The sequence below is a fragment of the Aphanomyces invadans genome, assembly GCF_000520115.1.
Source record: "Aphanomyces invadans strain NJM9701 unplaced genomic scaffold supercont1.12, whole genome shotgun sequence".
Classification (NCBI taxonomy): Eukaryota; Oomycota; class Saprolegniomycetes; order Saprolegniales; family Verrucalvaceae; genus Aphanomyces; species Aphanomyces invadans.
Window position 1 is genome coordinate 933,477 of NW_008580157.1, and position 20,554 is coordinate 954,030.

The 20,554-nt window shown below is 55.8% G+C and overlaps 10 protein-coding genes across 12 annotated transcripts; 5 read left to right on the plus strand and 5 right to left on the minus strand.

The window, feature by feature from the left end:
• Positions 1 to 6: 6 nt before the first annotated feature.
• On the minus strand, positions 7 to 755 carry H310_06846 (hypothetical protein; the record flags this gene model as incomplete). Its single annotated transcript, XM_008872051.1, has 4 exons — positions 7 to 38; positions 65 to 90; positions 154 to 411; positions 466 to 755. The coding sequence occupies 4 exons, from the start codon at positions 753 to 755 to the stop codon at positions 7 to 9; spliced, it is 606 nt and encodes a 201-aa protein (XP_008870273.1).
• Positions 756 to 1,398: 643 nt separating this feature from the next.
• H310_06847 (hypothetical protein) lies at positions 1,399 to 3,418 on the plus strand. The gene is made up of 6 exons (XM_008872052.1): positions 1,399 to 1,885; positions 1,933 to 2,200; positions 2,250 to 2,326; positions 2,428 to 2,774; positions 2,824 to 2,913; positions 2,969 to 3,418. The coding sequence occupies exons 1-6, from the start codon at positions 1,429 to 1,431 to the stop codon at positions 3,311 to 3,313; spliced, it is 1,584 nt and encodes a 527-aa protein (XP_008870274.1). The 5' UTR covers positions 1,399 to 1,428; the 3' UTR covers positions 3,314 to 3,418.
• Positions 3,419 to 3,640: 222 nt separating this feature from the next.
• On the plus strand, positions 3,641 to 5,245 carry H310_06848 (2-amino-3-ketobutyrate coenzyme A ligase). The gene is made up of 5 exons (XM_008872053.1): positions 3,641 to 4,375; positions 4,434 to 4,476; positions 4,519 to 4,738; positions 4,787 to 4,892; positions 4,947 to 5,245. Exons 1-5 carry the CDS (start codon positions 3,650 to 3,652, stop codon positions 5,064 to 5,066), a joined length of 1,215 nt encoding a protein of 404 aa, XP_008870275.1. The 5' UTR covers positions 3,641 to 3,649; the 3' UTR covers positions 5,067 to 5,245.
• H310_06849 lies at positions 5,072 to 8,157 on the minus strand (the record flags this gene model as incomplete). Of its 2 annotated transcripts, XM_008872054.1 has the most annotated exons (14): positions 5,072 to 5,532; positions 5,589 to 5,762; positions 5,809 to 6,024; positions 6,073 to 6,141; positions 6,189 to 6,252; positions 6,313 to 6,615; positions 6,678 to 6,729; positions 6,780 to 6,942; positions 6,991 to 7,216; positions 7,261 to 7,449; positions 7,496 to 7,634; positions 7,686 to 7,903; positions 7,972 to 8,008; positions 8,054 to 8,157. In XM_008872054.1, 14 exons carry the CDS (start codon positions 8,155 to 8,157, stop codon positions 5,165 to 5,167), a joined length of 2,322 nt encoding a protein of 773 aa, XP_008870276.1. In that variant the 3' UTR covers positions 5,072 to 5,164. The 2 variants fall into 2 exon arrangements, with proteins under 2 accessions (XP_008870276.1, XP_008870277.1); XM_008872055.1 differs by having other exon boundaries at positions 5,072 to 5,762.
• A 616-nt stretch (positions 8,158 to 8,773) lies between these two features.
• Positions 8,774 to 9,860, minus strand: H310_06850 (hypothetical protein). The gene is made up of 4 exons (XM_008872056.1): positions 9,708 to 9,860; positions 9,550 to 9,661; positions 9,334 to 9,499; positions 8,774 to 9,282 (listed from the first exon to the last, which is right to left on the minus strand). The coding sequence occupies exons 1-4, from the start codon at positions 9,827 to 9,829 to the stop codon at positions 9,047 to 9,049; spliced, it is 636 nt and encodes a 211-aa protein (XP_008870278.1). The 5' UTR covers positions 9,830 to 9,860; the 3' UTR covers positions 8,774 to 9,046.
• Positions 9,861 to 10,357: 497 nt separating this feature from the next.
• Positions 10,358 to 11,657, plus strand: H310_06851 (hypothetical protein; the record flags this gene model as incomplete). Its single annotated transcript, XM_008872057.1, has 3 exons — positions 10,358 to 10,407; positions 11,150 to 11,228; positions 11,277 to 11,657. 3 exons carry the CDS (start codon positions 10,358 to 10,360, stop codon positions 11,655 to 11,657), a joined length of 510 nt encoding a protein of 169 aa, XP_008870279.1.
• Positions 11,658 to 11,765: 108 nt separating this feature from the next.
• On the minus strand, positions 11,766 to 12,644 carry H310_06852 (hypothetical protein; the record flags this gene model as incomplete). The annotated part of the gene is made up of 5 exons (XM_008872058.1): positions 12,574 to 12,644; positions 12,406 to 12,513; positions 12,267 to 12,358; positions 11,951 to 12,215; positions 11,766 to 11,900 (listed from the first exon to the last, which is right to left on the minus strand). Exons 2-5 carry the CDS (start codon positions 12,502 to 12,504, stop codon positions 11,766 to 11,768), a joined length of 591 nt encoding a protein of 196 aa, XP_008870280.1. The 5' UTR covers positions 12,505 to 12,513; positions 12,574 to 12,644.
• Positions 12,645 to 13,234: 590 nt separating this feature from the next.
• On the minus strand, positions 13,235 to 15,167 carry H310_06853 (hypothetical protein). The gene has a single exon (XM_008872059.1). It carries the CDS (start codon positions 15,100 to 15,102, stop codon positions 13,369 to 13,371), a length of 1,734 nt encoding a protein of 577 aa, XP_008870281.1. The 5' UTR covers positions 15,103 to 15,167; the 3' UTR covers positions 13,235 to 13,368.
• Positions 15,168 to 16,978: 1,811 nt separating this feature from the next.
• H310_06854 lies at positions 16,979 to 19,000 on the plus strand. Of its 2 annotated transcripts, XM_008872060.1 has the most exons (3): positions 16,979 to 17,845; positions 17,904 to 18,396; positions 18,447 to 19,000. In XM_008872060.1, exons 1-3 carry the CDS (start codon positions 17,670 to 17,672, stop codon positions 18,951 to 18,953), a joined length of 1,176 nt encoding a protein of 391 aa, XP_008870282.1. In that variant the 5' UTR covers positions 16,979 to 17,669; the 3' UTR covers positions 18,954 to 19,000. The 2 variants fall into 2 exon arrangements, with proteins under 2 accessions (XP_008870282.1, XP_008870283.1); XM_008872061.1 differs by having other exon boundaries at positions 16,979 to 18,396.
• Positions 19,001 to 19,318: 318 nt separating this feature from the next.
• H310_06855 (hypothetical protein) lies at positions 19,319 to 20,517 on the plus strand (the record flags this gene model as incomplete). The annotated part of the gene is made up of 4 exons (XM_008872062.1): positions 19,319 to 20,114; positions 20,158 to 20,270; positions 20,321 to 20,397; positions 20,451 to 20,517. The coding sequence occupies 4 exons, from the start codon at positions 19,319 to 19,321 to the stop codon at positions 20,515 to 20,517; spliced, it is 1,053 nt and encodes a 350-aa protein (XP_008870284.1).
• Positions 20,518 to 20,554: the final 37 nt, after the last annotated feature.

The following is a 20,554-nucleotide window of genomic DNA, read 5'->3' on the forward strand; positions in this document are numbered from 1 at the left end:
GTGAGGTCAGCCTTTTGCGTGCCGAGCTTGCACGTCACCTGGACGTTCAGCGTGCGAGCAGTACCAGGGCACGGGTCTTCCCCGAAGATCCTATCCAGCCACTCTCGTCAGAAAGAACGGCCAACGATTGCGCTCAGTCGCCTAGACACGTACGTCGGGCGAGCGGGGACGCTGCACTTCTGCGATCCTTGGCACAACGCGTTGATGGCGTCAGGCACACCCTTGAAGGCGCACGTGCCGCTGCCGTACGTCGACCCGTTGTCGGTGTCGATAATGTAGCCGTCGGCGCACGAGACGGTGGCGGTTCCGGTGTCGCCGGCCGAAGACCACGTGGGGTACTTCGCCTTCTGGGTGCACTCGGCAGTGATCGTCAAGCGTTTGTAGGTGCCAACGCACGGGTCACCGAACCAGCTACAAAGGAGCAAGAGCCATGTCATTCATCTCGTGGAGCCGGGTCGACTGTACCCGTTGGAGGCGGCGACGCTGCACGTGTCCTTGCCCAAGCACGTGCGTTCGACGACGCCTTGCGAGCCTCCAGCGTAGCACCACCCGTAGCGAGCACTGAGGCCCGTGTTGTCGGGCAACCCGTAGGAGGCAAAGATGACGCGGGAGATTTCCCACTGGGCGTTTTGGCAGCCGAGGTTGGCCCACCCGTTTTCGCCGACGCTCGTCGTGATGAGGGTGGCGCCAGGGGAGAGGTAGAGCGCAGGTGTGGGGGGGGCGGTGGGGGCAGGGGGCGACGGAGGAGATCCCATTGTTTTGTTTGGCGGTGCTACTGGAGGATGTAGAGGATGAACCGCAAAATGCAGAATGGCCGAGTAGGGGGCATCCTTGCAGGATACGTTGTATTTGGTTTCGCTACGCTGAAACGGTCGCAACCTTTCGAGGAAGCTCCAACTATGAACTTTGTGTGGCTCAACCAATGCTCAGCGTAACCTTTAGCTGGAAGATACGACTGACGCAGCGTCAGTATGCGATGGCTCTATTTTTCGACCCAGGGATCGAACCGTCGCACCAAAACTTTTACCAAATCTTCAGGTCTCTCGCGCCTTAATAGACACCAGGATGGACCTCATGTCAGCGAACGATCTGGCGCGCATCTCGGCATCTCGGGCCATGTCCGGGGCTGCCAAGCCAGTCGCAAGACCTCCACCATCCACGGATGCACCTATGGCCAGCCCATCACCTTGAAGTTGAGGGTGCCTGTGGGTGCCATCAACTTACTACACCGGACGGATTGGCGTTTAATACCCGACACGATGGAGTGTACATACTTCAAATTATACTCAAGAGAATGCATATCGGGTTTTTGTGAATTTACCCGATATTTCAATGTACTTTCGTGGGGCCAGGATATCCGGATCGCATTCGGATCTGCCGATGGAAACGCCCTTTGCCCTTCAGTTTGTCAGATTCCAAGCGACGAACATGTTTGCACGCCGCTCGACGCAGCACCTCCGCCTCGGCGGGATCCGCCACCAGAGCGCATTGACGTTTTCCAAGTACCCCTTTCTTAAGGAACTTGGGTTGAGCGAAACCAACGATGGTGTGTTTGATGGCAAGTGGTTTGGAAACGGCCCTGTGTTCACGTCCGTCAATCCTGCGACGAATGAACCCATCGCGAAGATTCGAACGGGGACCAAGGACGACTATGAGCGTGTTGTGAAGAGCATGGACGCTGCGAAGAAGGAGTGGGCTGAAGTCCCTGCGCCTATTCGTGGTGAAGTGGTTCGTCGAATTGGTGACGCCCTCCGTGTCAAGCAAAAGGCCCTCGGCCATCTCATTGCGTTGGAAATGGGCAAGATCGCCGTCGAAGGTGTCGGTGAAGTGCAAGAAGCCGTGGACATTTGCGATTTCGCCGTGGGTCTGTCGCGCTGCTTGAACGGTACGCTCTCCATCCGTCGACCGAATTGTCATGTTGCTGTCGTCCAGGCACGATCATCCCTTCTGAACGCCCTGGACACTTCATGATGGAGCGCTACAACCCCCTCAAGGGTCACGTTGGCATTATCACGGCCTTTAACTTTCCCTGCGCCGTCATGTTCTGGAACGGCGCGTTGAGCATGGTCGCCGGCAACACCCAGCTTTGGAAACCGTCCGACTCGCTTTGCTTGACGGCGATTGCATGCAACAAAGTTATCTCGGACGTGCTCTCTGCCAATGGGTACAACCCTGCCATTGCGTCCGTCATTTGCGGCAGGTAACTTGTCCCTCGTCGTCATGGCCCAAATTGCTAACAAGTTTATCAGTGGCGCGGAAGTCGGTGAGCCCATGATCCAGGACAAGCGCATGGAACTCATTTCGTTCACTGGGTCGACTCATGTCGGTACGACCCGTTCCTTCCTTCCGCATCAGCATGTTTGGCCGAGCTTGCGTGAAGGGTCGTTGTCTGGTTGCTTATGGACTCCTTCCTTGTGTTGATGCTAGGTCGTCATGTGAACCAGGTGGTTGCGAACCGCTTTGGCAAGACGATTCTCGAACTCGGCGGGAACAACGCGATGATCATCGACGCCGATGCGGACTTGGACATGGCGTTGCGCGCGACGCTGTTTTCCGCCGTTGGTACGGCCGGTCAGCGCTGCACGACGCTTCGCCGTCTCTACTTGCACGAAGACATTTACGAGTCGTTCTTGGCCAAGTTAATGACGGCGTACGATCAGATCAAGATTGGCGACCCGTTGGATCCCATGACCCTCTGCGGGCCTTTGCACAACCAGGCGGCTGTCGACAACTACGCGAACGGCATCAAAACCATCCTCGAGCAAAACGGCAAGGTACGGCAGCCACAATACGCCGGACGGCGCATGAAGAGGCTGCGTGTAGGTGTTGCGCGGTGGGAAAGTCCTCCCTGGCCCGGGCAACTTTGTGGAGCCTACGTTGGTGGCCATCGACCATGACGCCCCAATCGTCCAAGTACGTCGCTTTGAGGTATGCCGTAGAAGCGTGAGACTTATGGTGCTTTATGCAGACGGAAATCTTTGCCCCGATCACGTATGTGATGAAGTTTTCCAACTTGGACGAAGCAATTGAAAAGAACAACGACGTGCCCCAAGGCTTGAGCTCGTCCTTGTTCACGCAGAACCAGGCCGCGATCTTCAAGTGGACCGGCCCGGCTGGGTCGGACTGCGGTATTGTGAACGTCAACATCGGACCGAGCGGCGCCGAAATCGGTGGAGCGTTTGGTGGCGAAAAGGAAACGGGTGGTGGGCGTGAATCTGGCAGCGACGCGTGGAAGCAGTACATGCGCCGATCGACGTGCACGATCAACCACAGCAAGAACTTGCCGCTCGCTCAAGGTATCAACTTCGGTTAATGCACCGTAACGTAGACCATCATCTCAACCAAATCTCCAAGCTCGCCTTGCATCGATCTATCTAGACAGACACGGAAGTGGAACACAATGGCAAGCCGCGCTGGCGCCGCCGTGTGTCGCACCTGCTATGCGACGTTATGCGACGAGTCATCCGGATAAAGTTGGAGTATCCTGAGGGGGTGCTTCAAAAGTGCACTCACAACGAATGTACGCCGTCTCGCACATTACGAGTGGGCGTGTATGAAAGCTCTCGAATGTACTCAATGTACCTGCCGTACAACCAAGTACGTACGATACACGTCCCACCACACATACACATTTGAAAAAGTCAAGTTCATGGCGCAGTTCCGCCGATTCAGTAGCAAGGCCAACACACTGACGCGCCGCCTCGCGAACGAGATCAGCGACATCAAAGCTGCTGGCACGTACAAGAACGAGCGAGTGATTACGTCGCCCCAAGGCGCGCTGATCAAGGTCGCGAACAACGGGGTGCTCAACTTTTGCGCCAACAACTACCTCGGTCTTTCCAACCACCCCGAAGTTGTGGCGGCGGCAAAGAAGGCCCTGGACACGCACGGGTTTGGTCTGAGCTCCGTGCGCTTCATTTGTGGTACCCAAGACATCCACAAGAAGCTCGAGCGCGCCATCGCCGATTTCCACGGCACGGACGACGCGATCCTGTACCCGTCGTGCTTTGACGCGAACGCAGGTCTGTTTGAAGCTATTTTGAACAACGAAGACGCAATCATTACGGACGAACTCAACCACGCATCCATCATCGACGGCATTCGGTTGTGCAAGGCCGAGCGCCACCGCTTCAAGCATATGGACATTGCCGATCTTGAAGACAAGCTGAAGGCGACGCAGCACTGCCGCACCCGCCTCATCGCGACCGATGGTGCGTTCAGCATGGACGGGGACATTGCACCTCTGGATGTGATCTGTGACTTGGCCGACAAGTACGACGCCCAAGTGTTTATCGACGAATGCCACACGACCGGCTTCTTTGGCAAGACGGGCCGCGGCACGGACGAGTACTTTGGCGTGCAAGGTCGCATTGACGTACGTTCGGTCGTGCGCTGGGGCAGCATGCAATTTATGCCGAGCTTGTTTGGTGTAGATAATCAACTCAACGCTGGGCAAGGCGTTGGGCGGTGGCACTGGTACGTGCTCATGTAATCGTTGTGGGCTGATGATTGGGCCAGGTGGGTACACGACGGGGCGCCAAGAAGTGGTCGACATGCTGCGTCAGAAGGCGCGCCCGTATCTGTTTTCCAACTCGGTGTCGCCCGTCGTCGTCGGCGCGTCGCTCAAGGTGTTTGAACTGCTCAACTCGAGCTCGGAATACGTCGACAAGATCTTGGCCAACACGCATCGCTTCCGCGACCGCATGGCCGAAGCTGGATTCACGCTCACGGGGGCCCGGTAATATGCTCCGTTTGACGCTGTCTCGAGCATCATTACATTTGCTAGCGACCATGCCATCATCGCTGTCATGATCGGTGACGCGCGGTTGGCGTCCAAGTTGGCTGACGACATGCTCCAAAAGGGAATTTACGTCATTGGGTTTAGCTACCCCGTACGTCGTTTACCTCGCTATGATCTGGATTCATCTGATGGGGGGGTGGAGCAGGTGGTGCCCCAAGGCAAGGCCCGCATCCGCGTCCAAATGTCGGCTGCGCATTCCCTTGAAGATGTCGACAAGTGCGTCGAAGCTTTCATTGCGTGTGGCAAGGCCAACAAGATCATTTAACGTGGGCACGGACATCGGTCCACACGGTGTTTCACTCCAAACAACTCGACACCAAACAACTCGGCACAACTTGCTATCGATCAACTCGGTGGGTCTGTCTAGCTCAGCTCAAAGCTTTCTGTGTTTTGCATCGCAAACGTTATTTTGTCGGCGAGGATACCGAGCGACTCGTACTCCGGTAGCACGAGTTGGTTGAAGCACGTGTGGGATCTGGGGAGGGCTGTCGGTTCGAGGTCCGATTTGGTGATCGTCAGCGGCGGATCGAACCCGTCCAGGGGAATCGATGGGCTGCCTGTGGCAAATTTGAGAAACTGCTGGCGCTTTGGGTTGTCCCATGTGCGCAGGGCCTGCCATAGCCACAGAATCACTTGGGCATTGGCGTCGTAGCCGCCTTGAAACTGCACGTTCGACCGCATCATGTCGACGTCAATCAAGGGGTTGCCGTTCAGGAGAAGGTCCAGTTCCCCTGTCAAACACTGTTATAAAGCATCCTCCGAGAGTCTGCCCGGGAGGAGAACGCACGCCATTCAAACGCATGGAGCAACGACGCCGGCAAGAGCATGTGGAGGCCATTGAGTAGTGCATCCAGCTGTGGTCGCACGGCGAACTCGGTCCGCCACTGCATCATGAGCGCCACATACTCCTTCTTGTTGGCCTCGGTCACTTCGACGTTCCGCCCGTTCTCCTTTAAGTCAACTACACGATTTTCACCGCTGTGCGACGTCCAGTTGAAGCTGCATACCAATGACGTTGTTGGCACGAGTGACTGAAAACGTCTCGTAGAGCACATCCGTCACGTCATTGTCTTCGATCCACTTGAGCGACTTGTAAAACTGAGGGTCCATCGCGACCAAGTCTTCCGTCGTGATCGAAAGACCCACCAAATGCTTGTACAGCACAGGCGCCAGGGGCAGTTGCACCACTTGGCGGTCGAAGATTGCTTTGCCCAAAAATTTGCCTTTTAATACGGTGCTTCAGACCGACCGCGCGAAGAGGAATCGCGTACCGAGGAAGCGAAACAGCTTCAAGTGGTCGGCCGAGTCAGCATCTGGGTGGATTTCGAGCAGACCCTTGTCTACCCATCGTGAGTTCCCCGACAGAGGACTCTCATGCGAAATATACCAAGTGGTCGAAAGAGCCCGCGGGAAGGATGGGCAGCCTGCTGGGACACTTGGAGGTACCAATCCTACCATATCGGTTCGCGTGAGGTGCGTGATTCACGTTGATGTGGCGAAGTTGAGCCTGCCTTGGTGAGACCGCCCGAATCAATGCCGCCTTCGCCTTCAAACGTCACGCGGGGTTTTAGCTGAAGCTCCTTCTTTGATGCTCGATGAAACCTCGCGACAGTGTCCATGAACATAGTGGATCGGGCAAGGGAAACTTCAAAAGGCACGGTCGACGACGGCACGGATGCTCGCAACTCGCGGTGAAAATGGAATCGTTTCTTCCGAAAGATCATCTCGGGCGACTCGTCGGCCGCGTCGGCGCCACCCTTTTGGCGCAATGCTAGCACCTCTGGTGGGATGTCGTAGGTTCGTTGGCATGTAAACTGCGCAAACCGCGACATGATCGAGCTCACTCAATGACTGCGAATATAAGGGAGATCGCTACCTTGTTGAAGAAAAACACTTTCTCTTGCTTGCCGTCCCAGCACTCAACCCACCTGGTCGTCATGTCATTCGAGACGTGGCTGGCGTACCCTGCTTCTCGTACCTGTCGGTGGATCCATCCGAAGGCAGCTCCTGGACTTCTGGCCGGGCAAACTCCTTCGTGCGCACTGGCTTGGACTCGACCCAGACGGTGTCGCCCACCGCATTCACGGCCTTTAGTCGAAATATGTATACGAATTTTGGTGCAAGGCCGGGGACCACATATCCTGCAGACGACCCGTCAAAATCACGATGGAAGCACTCGCCAAACCTACCGCAGTCGCGACCAGCGTACACCTGCACAAACGTGGCGTTCTCGTCCACGACAGCTTTCATCTCAAGATGATACGACATGATCGGCGCCCCATTGTCTGGGGCAGCTGACCACCCGACGTGGATGAACGTGTTGGAGATGATGGCGGCGAATGGCGGTGTCGGTTTGTCTGGGGCGCCGGCCAGTGTTGTGAATGGACCGCTTACTGCACTAAAGTCGCTCCATCCCTTCAACTAACGTGATACGACCATGAGAACGAACGTCGCAGTACCGCCGGGTTGTGGCACTTGGCGCGAAACACAAAGGCCGTGTGGCAATCTAAGTTGTCCAGCGTCGTGTTGGACGGCATGAGCGAGTTGACGAGAACGAGCCATGGTTTGTGGGATGTCAGGTCTTTCCAGTGCTTATACTGCACTTCAAACCGGTCAACGATAGATCCTGGCGATTCCTTCCATTGGACCTGCGAGCCATGCAATATCAATATGGCATGGAAAGCCGCATTGAACCTTGAGGCTGCAACCGGTGGCCGCGAGAAAAGACACGGGATCTGGAGGCTGTGGCGGTACTTTTGCTGTGGCGAGCGCGACGAGGTCCGACGACTTGAGCCTCCGCTGTCCGCCGTTGCGGTCTGTCACATGGGCGTTTCTATGGGACACGGGGATAGTAAGGGTGCAACCTCAGATGAGTGCGGTCAACCCCGTGCTGTCGACGGCAACGACGAGGGGGTAGCTCACGGTCGTGTCGAGGGGCACGTTTTGCTGCTTGAGCACAAGCTCGTCCAGCGTGATCCATAAATACGTGTGCATTTTTCGCTTCTCTTTCGCGGGTGGGGCGTCCGCCATCGCGACCGAGTCCAATCGCTGGATCTTGATGCTGACGGGGGCGTATGGGAAGAGGTTCTCGACCACATACGTCTACGCGACGCATCGTCTGTGAACTAAACAGGTCCGTTTGGAGGATGGGGACAATCCGATTGTCGTACCACAACCTGCTTGTTCTGTTCCTGAAGCTCTTTGACGCTACATGCGCAGGTCATTCCACCATGGACGACAAGGACGTCGTACCGTCGCTCTTCTTCGTCCAGATCGAACTCGCTCTCTTCCGAGCCAGCAACAACGTGCACCCGTTCCACCACCCTCCGCTTCCCGGCCGATGCGATCGCGCCCATTCTTGGTAACCGAAAATGCCATCACAAGATTTGCTCCCGTGCGACTGGCTCGTCGTCGTACGACCACATATTTCATTACCACAGCACACTTTTTAATACAATTCCTTGCAATCTGCAGGTATTTTGCATGTATTTATTTAAAATGGTTTAAGACGCATTGTCCAGCACTGCGTCAGCTTTGCAACAATTTATTTGTATAAAATAAGACAAGGTCAACCGTCCTGTCATCCCTCCTGCCACTGAAACGGCGCGTGCTGGCCGGACACTTCGCCTTCGTTCGGCCCCATATTTGAACATGCCGCCCGCCGAGACGGCCGGAGCGGAGCGCCAGTCCATGCATGGCCTGCGACGAACAAAGTCGTCCTATCAACCGTCCAAGAGTCTGACGAAGCAAGACATTCAACACCTCTTTCCATCGACCGAGGAGCCAGCACCACCGACCACAAGGCGGACGTCGGAGGAACGCCGACAACTTGTCTTCGACCGTGAGGTGGAAAAACAATGGATGGCAAAGGAGCTCGTTCGACGCAAGTCAGCACCGTGTATGCGCCATCGTCATTCGTTGAGCGAGCAACGAGCAGTCGACAGGCAAGCAGCCCCCATACCAGTGGACGCGGCCGACATTCAACCGTCCAAGCGGGACGGAAAGAGTGATCGGTGGGGCAAAGCATTCCATTTTCACGATGGCGAACTGATCGACGTGAAGATGTCCACGCGGCAACACGCGCTCATTCCACTCGAGTGGGCGCGCGAGCTTCCACCGCGCGCCGCATCCGATCGGCATAGTTTCCACGGCCCCGATTCCTCGGTATGGGTAGACATTCTCGAGCGTCATTCGCTTCCTTGCAATGTAAAGTTATAACGTAAACGCTGCAAAGATTCGACTGCATTAATCGGCAAGAACGTGTGGCGGGTATACCCAGAACATGACACCACGCGCCACTGGGAAAAACAAGCTGTATCCGATGAAAGTGCCGACCACGACGTCGGAGACGAAGTGCCGCCCGAGCGCGAGGCGACCGAACGAATTGATCGCGGCCCACGTCCACGCGACTGTGAGGCACATGGATGTGGACGTCCTGGAAGTGAGTCCAGCCGTCGCGAGGGACAGCAGGTCAGGTTCATCTATGACTCGTTGTCAGTTTGAGGACGCGTCCCTCGTCAATGGGTGAGTACACTGCAGGAGGGTAGAGAAGAGCGCAACCAAGGCACCAGCGCGGGTAGCGTGGCCAGAAGGAAATGAATACTTGTCCGGGCCGGGAAAGCGCATGTCATCATTGTGGAAGTGAGGGCGTTTCCGCTTGACCATGCCTTTCATGGCAAAATTCAAGAGCAAGTCGACCTACACGGACAGACCTGTAGCTCTACACGCGAGCGAGATGGGACACTCACAAGTAGGACGACGTATAAGTACGTGAGGAGGTAAGATTGCTCGCGGTTGAGGCGAGGGAAGTACTCCAGGTACCATGCCGCGGCCCCAATCGGCAGCAAAATGGGAAAATATCTGCAACATCAAATGGGTTCGAGAAACCTTGGGCGGTCGAACGTACAGGATGCCGTCTCCAGGAAGACAGATGAGCTCCCACATTACCTTGGAGAGTTGAGACTGGCCGGCGATTCCATGAATGAACGCGACCATCTCAAAGTCTGCGCCGCGATTGAATCGGTGCATTTTCGCCGCCACTGCAATTCCAGTGACGTGTCTGGATAAAATTTGTCTATCCGGACAGACGGCAGGGGACCGGCGAGACGGCGATGGAACGATGCGACACTTCCGAAGCTCGCGAAATTTTGTGGGATGAACATCGCCCGTGATCGAATGCAACCGCATGGGAGTGTCTCCGATGCATTTCGACTATGTGCAAGTGGGGGCCCAAGCACTACTGACGGCCTTTGAACACCGTAGCTAGCAGTCTTGATGCCGCATACACTCTATCTCGTAGCCGCCAACGTAGTAGCTCTTCTCGGAGACCCTGGCAGCAGCGGCGTTCGGCACCTGCTTGGTGCACTCCATCACGACGACAAACGTTTTGGCACCTGTTGTTGGTGAGCCAAACGTGCTACATGGATGCTAAGCGTCACACATGGTACGGCCGTGAATCACGAGCGAATCCGACGAAGGGATCGCGTTGTTGTTCAAGCCTTGGATTGGGAAGAGGATGTGTGCGCGATGCCATACTTGGCTTGGAGACTTTGCCTAATGGGCTGGGCGTACGATGCGAACAAGACTCTCGTGATGCGGAAAGGTTCGTCCGGGCACTCCGACGACAGCCTCGCATCACGCGATCTCTGTTGCATGGACATCTCCTGGCGTGAAGGCTAAGCGCGCAGTAGGTTGGGCAGTTGGTACTGGGGTTCGAGCAGGGATCCCATCTCAACAATGATTTGTGCGAACATTTGCCAGTGAACGGCCAGAGGGTTCGAGGTACAAGATTGAATGAATGCATTTTACCACGATGTCACTTCAACGGTCACTGGCAAAAGTTCCGGGGCCATCCATCGGCCCGCTGTTGCTCCGCAAGTCGACCGCATCCGATGGCTCCTGACGAGCGTTCGACTCCATCGAGGATTCCCTTGCCATCCTTTGTCGATTTCGACGGACGTGATGGCCAGGCAGCACCGATATACATGGTCGGTTTCATTGCACGTTTCACGTGAAACGTCTTGACGCGAAGGCATGGGTCTCCGCTGGTGCGACCGCCGCCTGACAGCACTCCACTTTCATGACTCACGGGACATGTGGGCCGCGCGGAAAACCTGTTGGTCGACTGTGCAGTTGATGCAGGTCGTGGCCCCCCGCCACTGCTTTCACCACTCAATGATGTGCAGGTCGTAACTAAGTCGTCGAAGATTCTTGCCAAATTGAATGATGCGTCGTGCTCAACCCCACTCGCGCTGGTTCACCTGCAGCGCGTAAACCGACAGTTCTTGGTCTCGCCATGCATGGAGTAGGCTCACCGGATGCCCCACTCATCTCATGATGGATGCGTAGAGATTCGCAAGCCCTGGCGCGCCGATTGCATGCTGCTCACCCCACAGCGTTGAATGTGATGCTCCGAATCGTGGTGGAGGTGCGTTGTTGCATGGATGATATCGGATCGTGAGGGGGGGACAAGTAGGGGGACATGGTGTCATTTGTGGCCATCCAGAGTATGCTTCACTGGAGCTATTGCCAAGACGCTTGCAAGACCATGGTTGCTATGGGCGTCATCGAGACGTTGTTGTCCATGCTGCCCATGGCGGCGCCTTGCTTCAAGTTCTGTTCTGTCGATCTTTTAGTTCGCCTCGTGGAGCACGATCGATCCGCGCTTCCCCGCCTCCTTCGACCACGACTTGTGCGGGCATTGCTTCAGCTACTCCAAGACAAAAGCAATAGCAAAAGAACACTCCATGGACTGCTGCATGTTCTGGAGGTCGTGATAACCCACCCCAAGGCCAACGTCCTGTTGAAAACTAGGTGGTGGCTCAGAATTTGCCGACGTCTGACGCACCCACCATAGCTCGGAGCTCGTGTGCACCACCCTCGACACCGTCCTGCCCCAGCTTGATGACGATGAAAAGGAATCGATCCGTCGTGCCATGAAACAAATGGGTTCGATTCGACCGAGTTACGCAGGGGCGGCGGCCTTGCCAGACGGCGATAGACGCCGGCGCGACGACGTGTTGATGGCATGACGTGCCATGTAACGATACTCGTCCAAGATCGATGCAAACTCATGACGTAGCAGTCGGTCCTTCTTGGTCTAACAAGAGCATGGTCGATTTGACTCCCGGACGCGGTTCAGCCTTGTACCTTGAGGGTGGATTGCTGTTTGTTATAGAATGCTTCAACAGCATAGAGGTCGACGGCGGAAGGGCGTTTGGATTCGACTTGAAATTCGCTTGGCACAGCAACGATGACCGGCTTCGGGCGACTCAATGTCGCCAACCGTGGCTCAAGCTCTGCAAGACTCTTTTGTCGGGGCGGTTTTGCAGCCGTGGTCGCGTCCCCGGCAAGCACGTGCTGAAGCTTTGAGCTGCGCCGTTCCTTCGCTCTGTGCAGCCTTGCCTCTAATGTCCTAAAGCATTGCGACTACTCACGCATTCCGATCGCTCCTTCGATCTAATACCTGGCAGATGCGCACAGGTGCCTCGAGTTCTTGTCTAGTTGTGGTGTAAACCTGCATTCAGGGTCTGGAACGCTGGGTTCCTCGAGGTGGTGCTTCGACAGGCTTGAGATCATGTAGAAAGGTGGCAGCGCAAGGTTACCTGGCGTGTCTCTTCGTAATGCGCTTGCCGCTTCAAGAACGCTTGAATGTCATCGCGATCGACGACTTTTGTCGGGCGGCGCTGCCGATTGCGCTCCATGCTGAGGACCTATCCATCACAACAGACGAATACGAGTGAGTTAGTTTGTCAGGAAACGAGCAAGTGTACCCTGCGCTTGTCTTCTTGCCGAGTAAAATCGTTGTGCAAACGTACGTAAACGTCCTTTTCGTCGTGGTGGATGGGAAATGGATTGATACGAGGCACGAATGCGTGATCCCTGGACAAGTTGATGCAGAGGACACCGAGGACCACTTCTTACCGCGAAGTCCGTTGAGAGGTCGTTGGAGGGCATTGGTACCTCGACGTGATCCACGGCTCGATTTTTGCAACTCGTCGAGGTCGAAATGTGCATTCTCGCAAGTCATCTGGACTAGCTTCATGCGTAGGCGTCGAGTGCATTTCATCTTTGTGCCACTGGCGCGAGAGACGCTCCGCGGCAGCGGCAATCTGTCTTTTCGACAATCGTTGAGTGAATCGTGGGTCAAGATATGATGCGCTGATTTTCTCGTGCGCAACCTTTTCCTGCTTGAGGCGTGCACGTTGTCCCCATTGTAGCAACCGTTCTGATGCACCTTGTGCGGCTTGGACTGATATGGTTGTCCTATACGACGATATCACCGATCGATACCAGTTCCGAGAGCGCAAGGGACGAACTTGCGGTGAGCGGAGTCGGTATCGCCACATCGAGTGGGCATGGCTCGAGATTGTCGCGTCACCGCCAAAGGGATGTGACTCTTCAAAGAAGATGCGGCGAGATTAGATGTCATCAGGACGAATCAGCGTGCTCCATTTCAAATAAAGGCATGGATTTTACCCAATCAGAGAACACCCTGCTTCCCGAGGACAACAACAGAAACACTATTACGACATACTGACAGCTTCCTCATATTTCCCGCGTGGTCGCTAGATGGAGTACCCGTTGGAGGGGTTGGCGGCTCGCTTGGCGGATCGGCGGCTGTTGCCCGACTCGTTCTGGTCAAAGTTTTCGTTCGAGTCCTTGTCGTCTTCGTCGTCGTCGCCAGTGTTCGCCTTGCGCTTTTGGCGAGCGAGGACGCGGGACGATCCGACTTCAAACGATGAAGACATGCCCGACCCAATGCAGACAAAGCACCGACGGTCCCCCGAAAGCACAGGCACAAACGCTTCAAATTGAACGTAGTAGCGCACGTTGCGGCGCTTGCACTTGCCATGGACCATGTCGTCCGTGTATTTCCACACCTTGGGCTTGAACTCGTAGCACGTGATGCTCTGGTTCGGATTGATAAAGTCAGGAAGTCGCTCCCCTTGGATCCATTGCTCCTTCATCGTGTCCATCACGTCGGGCTCGACAACGCGACCGATCATGCATTCGCGGATCACGGCTTCGTCAAACGGCACGGGAATGTTCTCCAAAGAGTGGACACGACCCAAGAGCAGGATGTCGTCGAAGGTCGCGTTGGAATTGAGGGTGACTTCGGCAATTAAGCTGCCGCGGCACTTGCCCCACATGAAGTCATGTTGTTTCAAGTCTTCAATCTTGATTTGGCTGTAATCGCCAAACACTTTGCATGACGGGAAGCATTGGAGGTTGCGGCGACCATTGCGCCAGTACTTGTTCTTCAACGACGTTTTCACCTTGATCACGGCTTCCTGGGGAGACTGCGCCGACGCCAACGACGCAGACATGTGCGCAGACGTCGGCAATGGGGCGTGGGTCGAGTGGTGGGGTGGACGAGTGTCCATATAGTCGTTGTGATATACTGGGGGCATATCCTTCTTCGTGGGAAGGATCGAAGACACGCTGCTTCCAGAGTGATGCGACTCCATCAAAGTCGAGTAAGTTGAATGCTGCGAGGTCGAAGGGCCGCTCGTCGAGTACGCAGGGGACGACTGATGGTACATGGGCATGCTATTGCCGTGATTGCCCATGTTGGAATGCAAGTCTGGCATTGAGTAGTGCGAAGTTGAAGCGAGGCGCCCCACGGAAGCGTCGTGGTCGTTGGGGTGCGAGGCATGTTGAGACATAAAGTGATACGAGTCCTTGGTCGTCGGTCGGTCATTCATGGGCAGATTGTGTTGCTCGCGGCGGGTATCGTACTGGTGGTGGGGAACCGAAGCGGCCGCGTCGTTGTATGAGTCCTGGTATTGTTGCGAGTGCTGGTGCTGCATGCCAGAGAGCAGACTGCCATACCGCATCGGATGTTGCTGCTGCGGATGTTGGGGCGCGTGATGGAGAGGTTTCTCGTTGACGGATGGCGGAGCAAGCGAGCGAACATTGCCACTGTTGTTGTTTCGTCCGTACCGGTCGTCAAATGTAGCTTCCATGACATCGTAATTGAATGGCAGCGGGTCCGCGACAAAGTCGTCGCCGCCGTGGTGACCACTGTGATGTTGGGACGGCGGGTTTGGCATGTGGTGTTGGTGGTGGTTGTTGTGGTGCGTGGGCATGTGTTGTCCGTGTTGCGGTTTGTTCATGACGTTGCTGTTGTGCGGCGACGTTTGCCGTTGGTGCACGGGTCCGGCGGCATGATGCGAGTTCGGCCCGCTTCCCGAATTGTGCGAAGACGACATAGACGAGAGCGCTGGGTTCGACGCCGACGACGTTGGCTGCGTGTACTGCTGCGAGTAGAGGTGCTGGAGGGTCAAACCTGTGGTCATAGCAAGAGATGGACTCGTTCGGGCCGTGGGACGTCGTCCAACTCCCCGCCGTCCAAAAGCCAAAATGAGGATTCTCAGCCACCATGCCACTCCACCGAATCCAACGGTGGGGTCGGCTGTATACAAATCCCAAGATATTTCAGCCGTTCCAGGGGGCGGCGAGAGTGGGAGGCGCATATTTTTTTTCTCGCGCGGGTTTTTTATTCGTCGCCCTGCCAAAAGCTGGTTCGACCGTACCCAACGCATGATTGAAAAAAGTAGCCATCGCCGCGCCTCATATTTTTTTACAACACACAGTTGGATCAGATATTTTCCTCTCCCGTTGCAGCCGCCATGCTCGCGTATACTGAAACCAAGTGTACAATAAACGGGGCGACGACGGTGGCACGGGATGCCGTGCGTGGTGCCGACCGACGACCGCATGCGTCGTGCGAGAGGAGACATGCCGTCCAACGAGGGAATGGCCAACTGGTTGGGACACTGCCGCCGATGGCTTGAGCCGTCTTGGGGTCGGCAACGCAGCCCATCCATTCGGTTGCAGATGGGAGCAGGTGTTGACCTGGGCTGGCGTGGGTCCCGACCACTTTAGTCCACCCTTACGTGGCACCCACGTCCCCATACTTGTCTCGACTATCGAGTTCATTAGCCGAGGGTCGGATGTTGTGGTGGGCGCTTCGTTGTCACTCCACGTGGTGGCTCAGCAGCCGCGAGTAATGCGAACGTAGGTAACTCTGGAGAAGCTCATCCCACGCCCGGAAGCGAGTATGCACTTTCTGCAGCCATATCAATGACACGTCGGCCGTCCTTGTCTTCGCACGTCGCCGCGTCGAGGAAGTGGCACCGCCATGTTGTAGGCTGCCCACCCGCGGAATGTCGTCGACAATCGGCGGCACTTCGTACGACAGGGCGACCATCCACGGGCCACTGCTTGGCGAATCCTTTCCATGTGGACATGCATGCGCCACTGTTTGGCAGCCAAGTCGAGACTTGCGCCGTGCGCGCGCTCGTTGCTTGAGGTTCCAAGCCGAAGGTCGTGCATGATGCAGATGCTTTGTTTGGGAACGGTTGGGGTCCATGGTCCCATCCACTCCATGCATCGTCTTGTCGAGTCGGACAAGATGATGGCTGGCATGACTCCAAAGTCAGAACACACAGGTAAATTGGTGGGCCACCTTGACGCTGGACATGCAGGTTCTGTTGGGGGGTTTACATGCGAAGTAGCGGCTGTCCCTCCGAGTAGAGGACGCTCGCTGTAGCGGGCGTCCACGGTCCATCGCTACGATGCCGTGATGCTCGGTTGGACCAGCTGAAGTGGCTACCACCAATTCACTCGTTCCTGGTACTTGCCGCTTGCCTTTTCCGTTGGTTAGGATGCGCTCTCGCACCTCCCTCTCTCGCCCTCGGCTCCCGACTCCCGATTTGCCCTGTATCGGTCTCGCCCACCCTTTCCGAAATCTGAGCAACGAAAGGACCTTCGCGCTGAAGAAGTCTCATGCGGGGAGTCGCTTCACTCCCCACGACATCGCGTTGAGGCATGGTAGTCCCGGATTCTGTGGGGTCCAAGAATAATGGCGACTACTTGCGACTCTTCCCCAGTTCCTGCCACACCCGCATGGGCTAGCCAACGGACCACTACATGCCGCACCTGAGTACGGCAACCCCTTTGGCTCTACGTCAACCTATGCGGCAGGCCTGCGCTACGATTGTGGCAATCCAGGCCAGAGAAGCGATGCCCGAAGCTCACCCGTGCGCTCCATCCAGGCGCAGCGACTTCTTGGTTGCTATTCCTCCGCCGGGGCAACAGCGCTTGGGGTCGCAAGAGTAGCACGTGACAAATCAAGATCGTCCTGCCGACCGTACAGACCAGGACAGAACATCTCACCCAGCCAAAACATTGAGCCCTTCCACGCGGCGCCCGTCGTGGACGTCCGCTGACGTTGCAAGCGTGGATGTGAGCTGCTGCGTGCGCGCTCTCGCGCCATCGATCCAAGTGTTAACCCACTTCAAGTCGTTCGTTGTCTATCTGCCAAGGGATCGACACCAGGTAGATGTCCAGCGTTGGATGGCGTCTCTGTCCATTCACGCTCTGAACCGTTTGGAAGCTTGAACCGCGGCCTGCGTTCCGCGCAACCACCACGCTGACCGCGCGGAACACCCGCATGGCCCACCCATGGCTCCGTCGTCTCCCCGATCAACGAGCGCCTCCACATTCGCGTGCCATCACAGTGCTGATCGTGCAAACGGCCCCAGCATGCATGCTCGAATGGGCGAGAGGCAACGCATACGAATCCTAGCGCAGTATTCAACGGGGCTATGAGCATGACCGCCATGGCTCGTGTGTCCTTGAAGGGCGGGGGGGCCAACTCGGTCGTAGGCGGCGGTCCGCAGACATCCTTTCGACGACGGCTCACGTTGGACATCCCATCGTCCCAGCCATTGGTGTCCTGCGCTATGATTCGTCGAAAGTTTGAAATACAGGCCTATGATTGGCTATTTTGTCCCATCCGGCAACCAACCACTCAATCCATCTCCCCACGGTCCATTTTAAGCTTCAACCAGCGCACGAGATGGAGCAGCTCGACACGGATCAAGTGACCAAGGCCGTGGTCGCGCTCAAGCAATTCCTCAAGAAGAAGAAGGCGCAGACGTCCAAGCAGGCCCTCGTCGACGAAAACAACACGATCCAGATCATTTTCACACGAGTTACCGTGCCTGTCAAGGAATCCCTCAAGGCCATTCCCATGTGCGACTAGGAACATTTGCCACGACGTTTCTCGCATCTAACGTATTGCCATGTGTAGCAAATTGCCGCACAACATCCGTGGTGATGGCGAAGCGTGCTTGTTCGTGAAAGACTCGGACAAGGACCGCATCAAGGCACATCTCAAGGCCGACCCGGTCGCCGGGTTGGCGAAAGTCATGCCGCTCAAGAAGCTCAAGAAGAACTTTTCACAATTTAAAGACAAGCGCGAACTAAAGGCCGCGTACGGCGTCTTTCTCGTCGACGACCGTGTGCTGCCGTACGTCAAGTCGCTGTTGGGCAAAACGTTCTTCGACGCGAAGAAGCAGCCGACGACTGTCAACGTGACTGGGAAGAAGAACATTAGCGACCACATCCGCCGCGTTCTCGATGGAACGGAGATGTTCACGTCGCCTGGGCCGTGCTTCAACGTCAAGATTGCCCACGACGGCATGGACACGGATCACATTGTCGCCAACATCGTCCAAGGCACCAAGAACATCCTGGAGCATGTCCCGAAAAAGTGGAAGAACATCAAGTCGATCAACATCAAGGTAAGCGTTTTGATCTTTGCATGATGCTGAGGAATATCTGGTCGAACTAGACGTCGGACTCGGTGGCGCTACCCATCTACAATGCGCTCCCCAACTCGTCCAAGCTTCCGATTGGGTCCAAGAAGCGAAAGGCTGAGGACTCCGACGCGCAACCTTCGAAGAAAGCCAAAGCTTCAGAAGCCAAGACCGCCGAGACCCCGGCGGTCTCAGTGGCCACCCCTGCTCCCAAAAACGTGACTGCTGACACGAAGGTGATTGAGAAACCAGCGGCGAAGACCAAGGCTAGCTCTGCGAAGAAGGTTTCCACCCCAGTGAAAGCGGTAGCGACTAAGGTGAGCCCTGCAAAGAAGGCGTCGAAGCCTGTGAAGGCGGAAACAGTAGTCAAAGCAAGCCCGAGCACGAAGAAGGCCACCCCAGTGAAGCCTAGTCCGGCGAAGAAGGAGGCAGCTCCCACGAAGGAAGCCCCCTTGAAGAAGGAAGCTGTCAAGTCAGTGAAAACGGCGACCCCCCCGACAAAGAAGAGTCCTGCCAAGAAGGTCTCTGCCACAAAGAAATAGACGTGATTATAGAGAGTACGCAAGGTCAATTCAGTATTTTATCTCCACTCGCATTCGTGACGTGGGCTCACCTGTGTTCACGACGGCATGCATTCATCATCCAGCGAATCGATGTTGGCAATTTCGAGATGCAGCATGGCTGCGCAAATAACTTTGTCGTACCGCACTGTCATCCATGACGAAGGATCTCGTTCGCCCTGTGGTGGGCATATCCGCCGCGTCACCCAGAGGGCTTCACCTGCGCGCCGCGTCGCGCCGCCCAAATTTGATTTACTTGTCCGGATAATTTGAAGTTCAAACGTTAATATCCGGACATCATAAGTTTGGCATTGGCGCCCGTGTCGAGTCTGGAGCTGAAGGGCAGCATGGAGGAAGAAGACTGCTTCGGGTTTGGATCGTACGACGAGATCTTTTCCCATCCTGTTGGATCTTCGACGACGACAAGTAACGAGAGCCTAGATGGAGGTGATGTGGCTGGAGCAGGTGGAAGGATATCTCCTGGCAGCAACGATGTGTCCAGCGCCACAGCAATTGATGTCGGGACGCATTTGCTCGAAAACAGCTTCTTTCTCGTCGAAGACGACGTGAAGTTCTCAACAAACGAAGCGCTCTTCCATGGACGGCATATCGGTCTGAAGGTCAAGCAGAATGGCAAGCTCGTGACTTTCAACTTTCCAACAACTACGGGTGAATCGTCCCTAAAGATGTGCATCGATTCAAATTCAGGAACACATGCGCTGGGAGACTTGTATTTAGACAGAAAGGAGTTGTTCTGGCGTCCCATGCGCCATTCTGATACGATGCAGACCTCTTCCGGTCAAGTGTATGGATCGGATCGGTACAGCCTTCGCATCGGATTGGAACACGTTCGTGAAGTCGTGCCGACCAAAATCCAGAACGTGGTGCTGGCGCTGTCCATTTCAATATCAGTCATGGACATCGCGTTTGAGTTCTCGTTCATGCCGGGACCGTATCACAAGAGCTCAAAGCGCGACGACTTGATGGTACTCTTGCAAGAAACTTTGTCGACTGCCAACACGATGCAGAATGCCTTGTCTGCAGCTGCATCATCTTCCATGGATGCGCTCAACTCCGACTTGCTCTCGCTGGCATCCAATCCCGACGTCGCTGCACCTCCTCCTCTCAGTCGAGAAATTGCAGGTACGTCGTTCAACATCACTAGATGAAGTGACGACAACGGCAGCGCCCCGCCCAACTCGCATGCGCCCAGAAGACATCAGTCAGCGAAATGCGCTCATCCGATCGTATCTTCGTCTGAACCCGATGTCTGACGAAGCCCTTGGCCTGGCATCTCACGTGAGCCAGCATTTTCCCACTTGTCGCGTTTTCATTTTTGTCGTAATTAGATTCTCCAAGCGTACGAGTACCCCATCGGCCCGACGTGTTCATCTACCCCGTCCTTCTTGGATGACAAAGAGTACAGGTGTGTCTGTTTGAACTCTTCATCCGCATTGATGGCTCGCAGGCAAAAACAAGTGTCCAAGTTGACCAAGGGCATGGAACGCATGAAGATGTCGTGGAAGCTCAACGACGACCGCCTTGATAACTTGATGCACGTGCGGTGCTCCAAGAACGAAGAC

What these genes read in the sequence shown, in the direction of transcription:
- H310_06853 (XM_008872059.1), bottom strand. Translation starts at nt 15,102, where the DNA reads ATGACCACAGGTTTGACCCTCCAGCACCTCTACTCGCAGCAGTACACG.
- H310_06854 (XM_008872060.1), top strand. Translation starts at nt 17,670, where the DNA reads ATGGAGCAGCTCGACACGGATCAAGTGACCAAGGCCGTGGTCGCGCTC. An exon ending in TCCCTCAAGGCCATTCCCAT is followed by an intron (nt 17,846 to 17,903) that starts GTGCGACTAGGA and finishes TGCCATGTGTAG; the next exon opens with CAAATTGCCGCACAACATCC. An exon ending in TCAAGTCGATCAACATCAAG is followed by an intron (nt 18,397 to 18,446) that starts GTAAGCGTTTTG and finishes TGGTCGAACTAG; the next exon opens with ACGTCGGACTCGGTGGCGCT.
- H310_06847 (XM_008872052.1), top strand. Translation starts at nt 1,429, where the DNA reads ATGTTTGCACGCCGCTCGACGCAGCACCTCCGCCTCGGCGGGATCCGC. An exon ending in TCTGTCGCGCTGCTTGAACG is followed by an intron (nt 1,886 to 1,932) that starts GTACGCTCTCCA and finishes GCTGTCGTCCAG; the next exon opens with GCACGATCATCCCTTCTGAA. An exon ending in TCCTCGAGCAAAACGGCAAG is followed by an intron (nt 2,775 to 2,823) that starts GTACGGCAGCCA and finishes GGCTGCGTGTAG; the next exon opens with GTGTTGCGCGGTGGGAAAGT.
- H310_06850 (XM_008872056.1), bottom strand. Translation starts at nt 9,829, where the DNA reads ATGCACCGATTCAATCGCGGCGCAGACTTTGAGATGGTCGCGTTCATT. An exon ending in ACTTATACGTCGTCCTACTT is followed by an intron (nt 9,500 to 9,549) that starts GTGAGTGTCCCA and finishes CTGTCCGTGTAG; the next exon opens with GTCGACTTGCTCTTGAATTT. An exon ending in CTTCTCTACCCTCCTGCAGT is followed by an intron (nt 9,283 to 9,333) that starts GTACTCACCCAT and finishes AACGAGTCATAG; the next exon opens with ATGAACCTGACCTGCTGTCC.
- H310_06848 (XM_008872053.1), top strand. Translation starts at nt 3,650, where the DNA reads ATGGCGCAGTTCCGCCGATTCAGTAGCAAGGCCAACACACTGACGCGC. An exon ending in GGCGTTGGGCGGTGGCACTG is followed by an intron (nt 4,477 to 4,518) that starts GTACGTGCTCAT and finishes TGATTGGGCCAG; the next exon opens with GTGGGTACACGACGGGGCGC. An exon ending in TCATTGGGTTTAGCTACCCC is followed by an intron (nt 4,893 to 4,946) that starts GTACGTCGTTTA and finishes GGGGTGGAGCAG; the next exon opens with GTGGTGCCCCAAGGCAAGGC.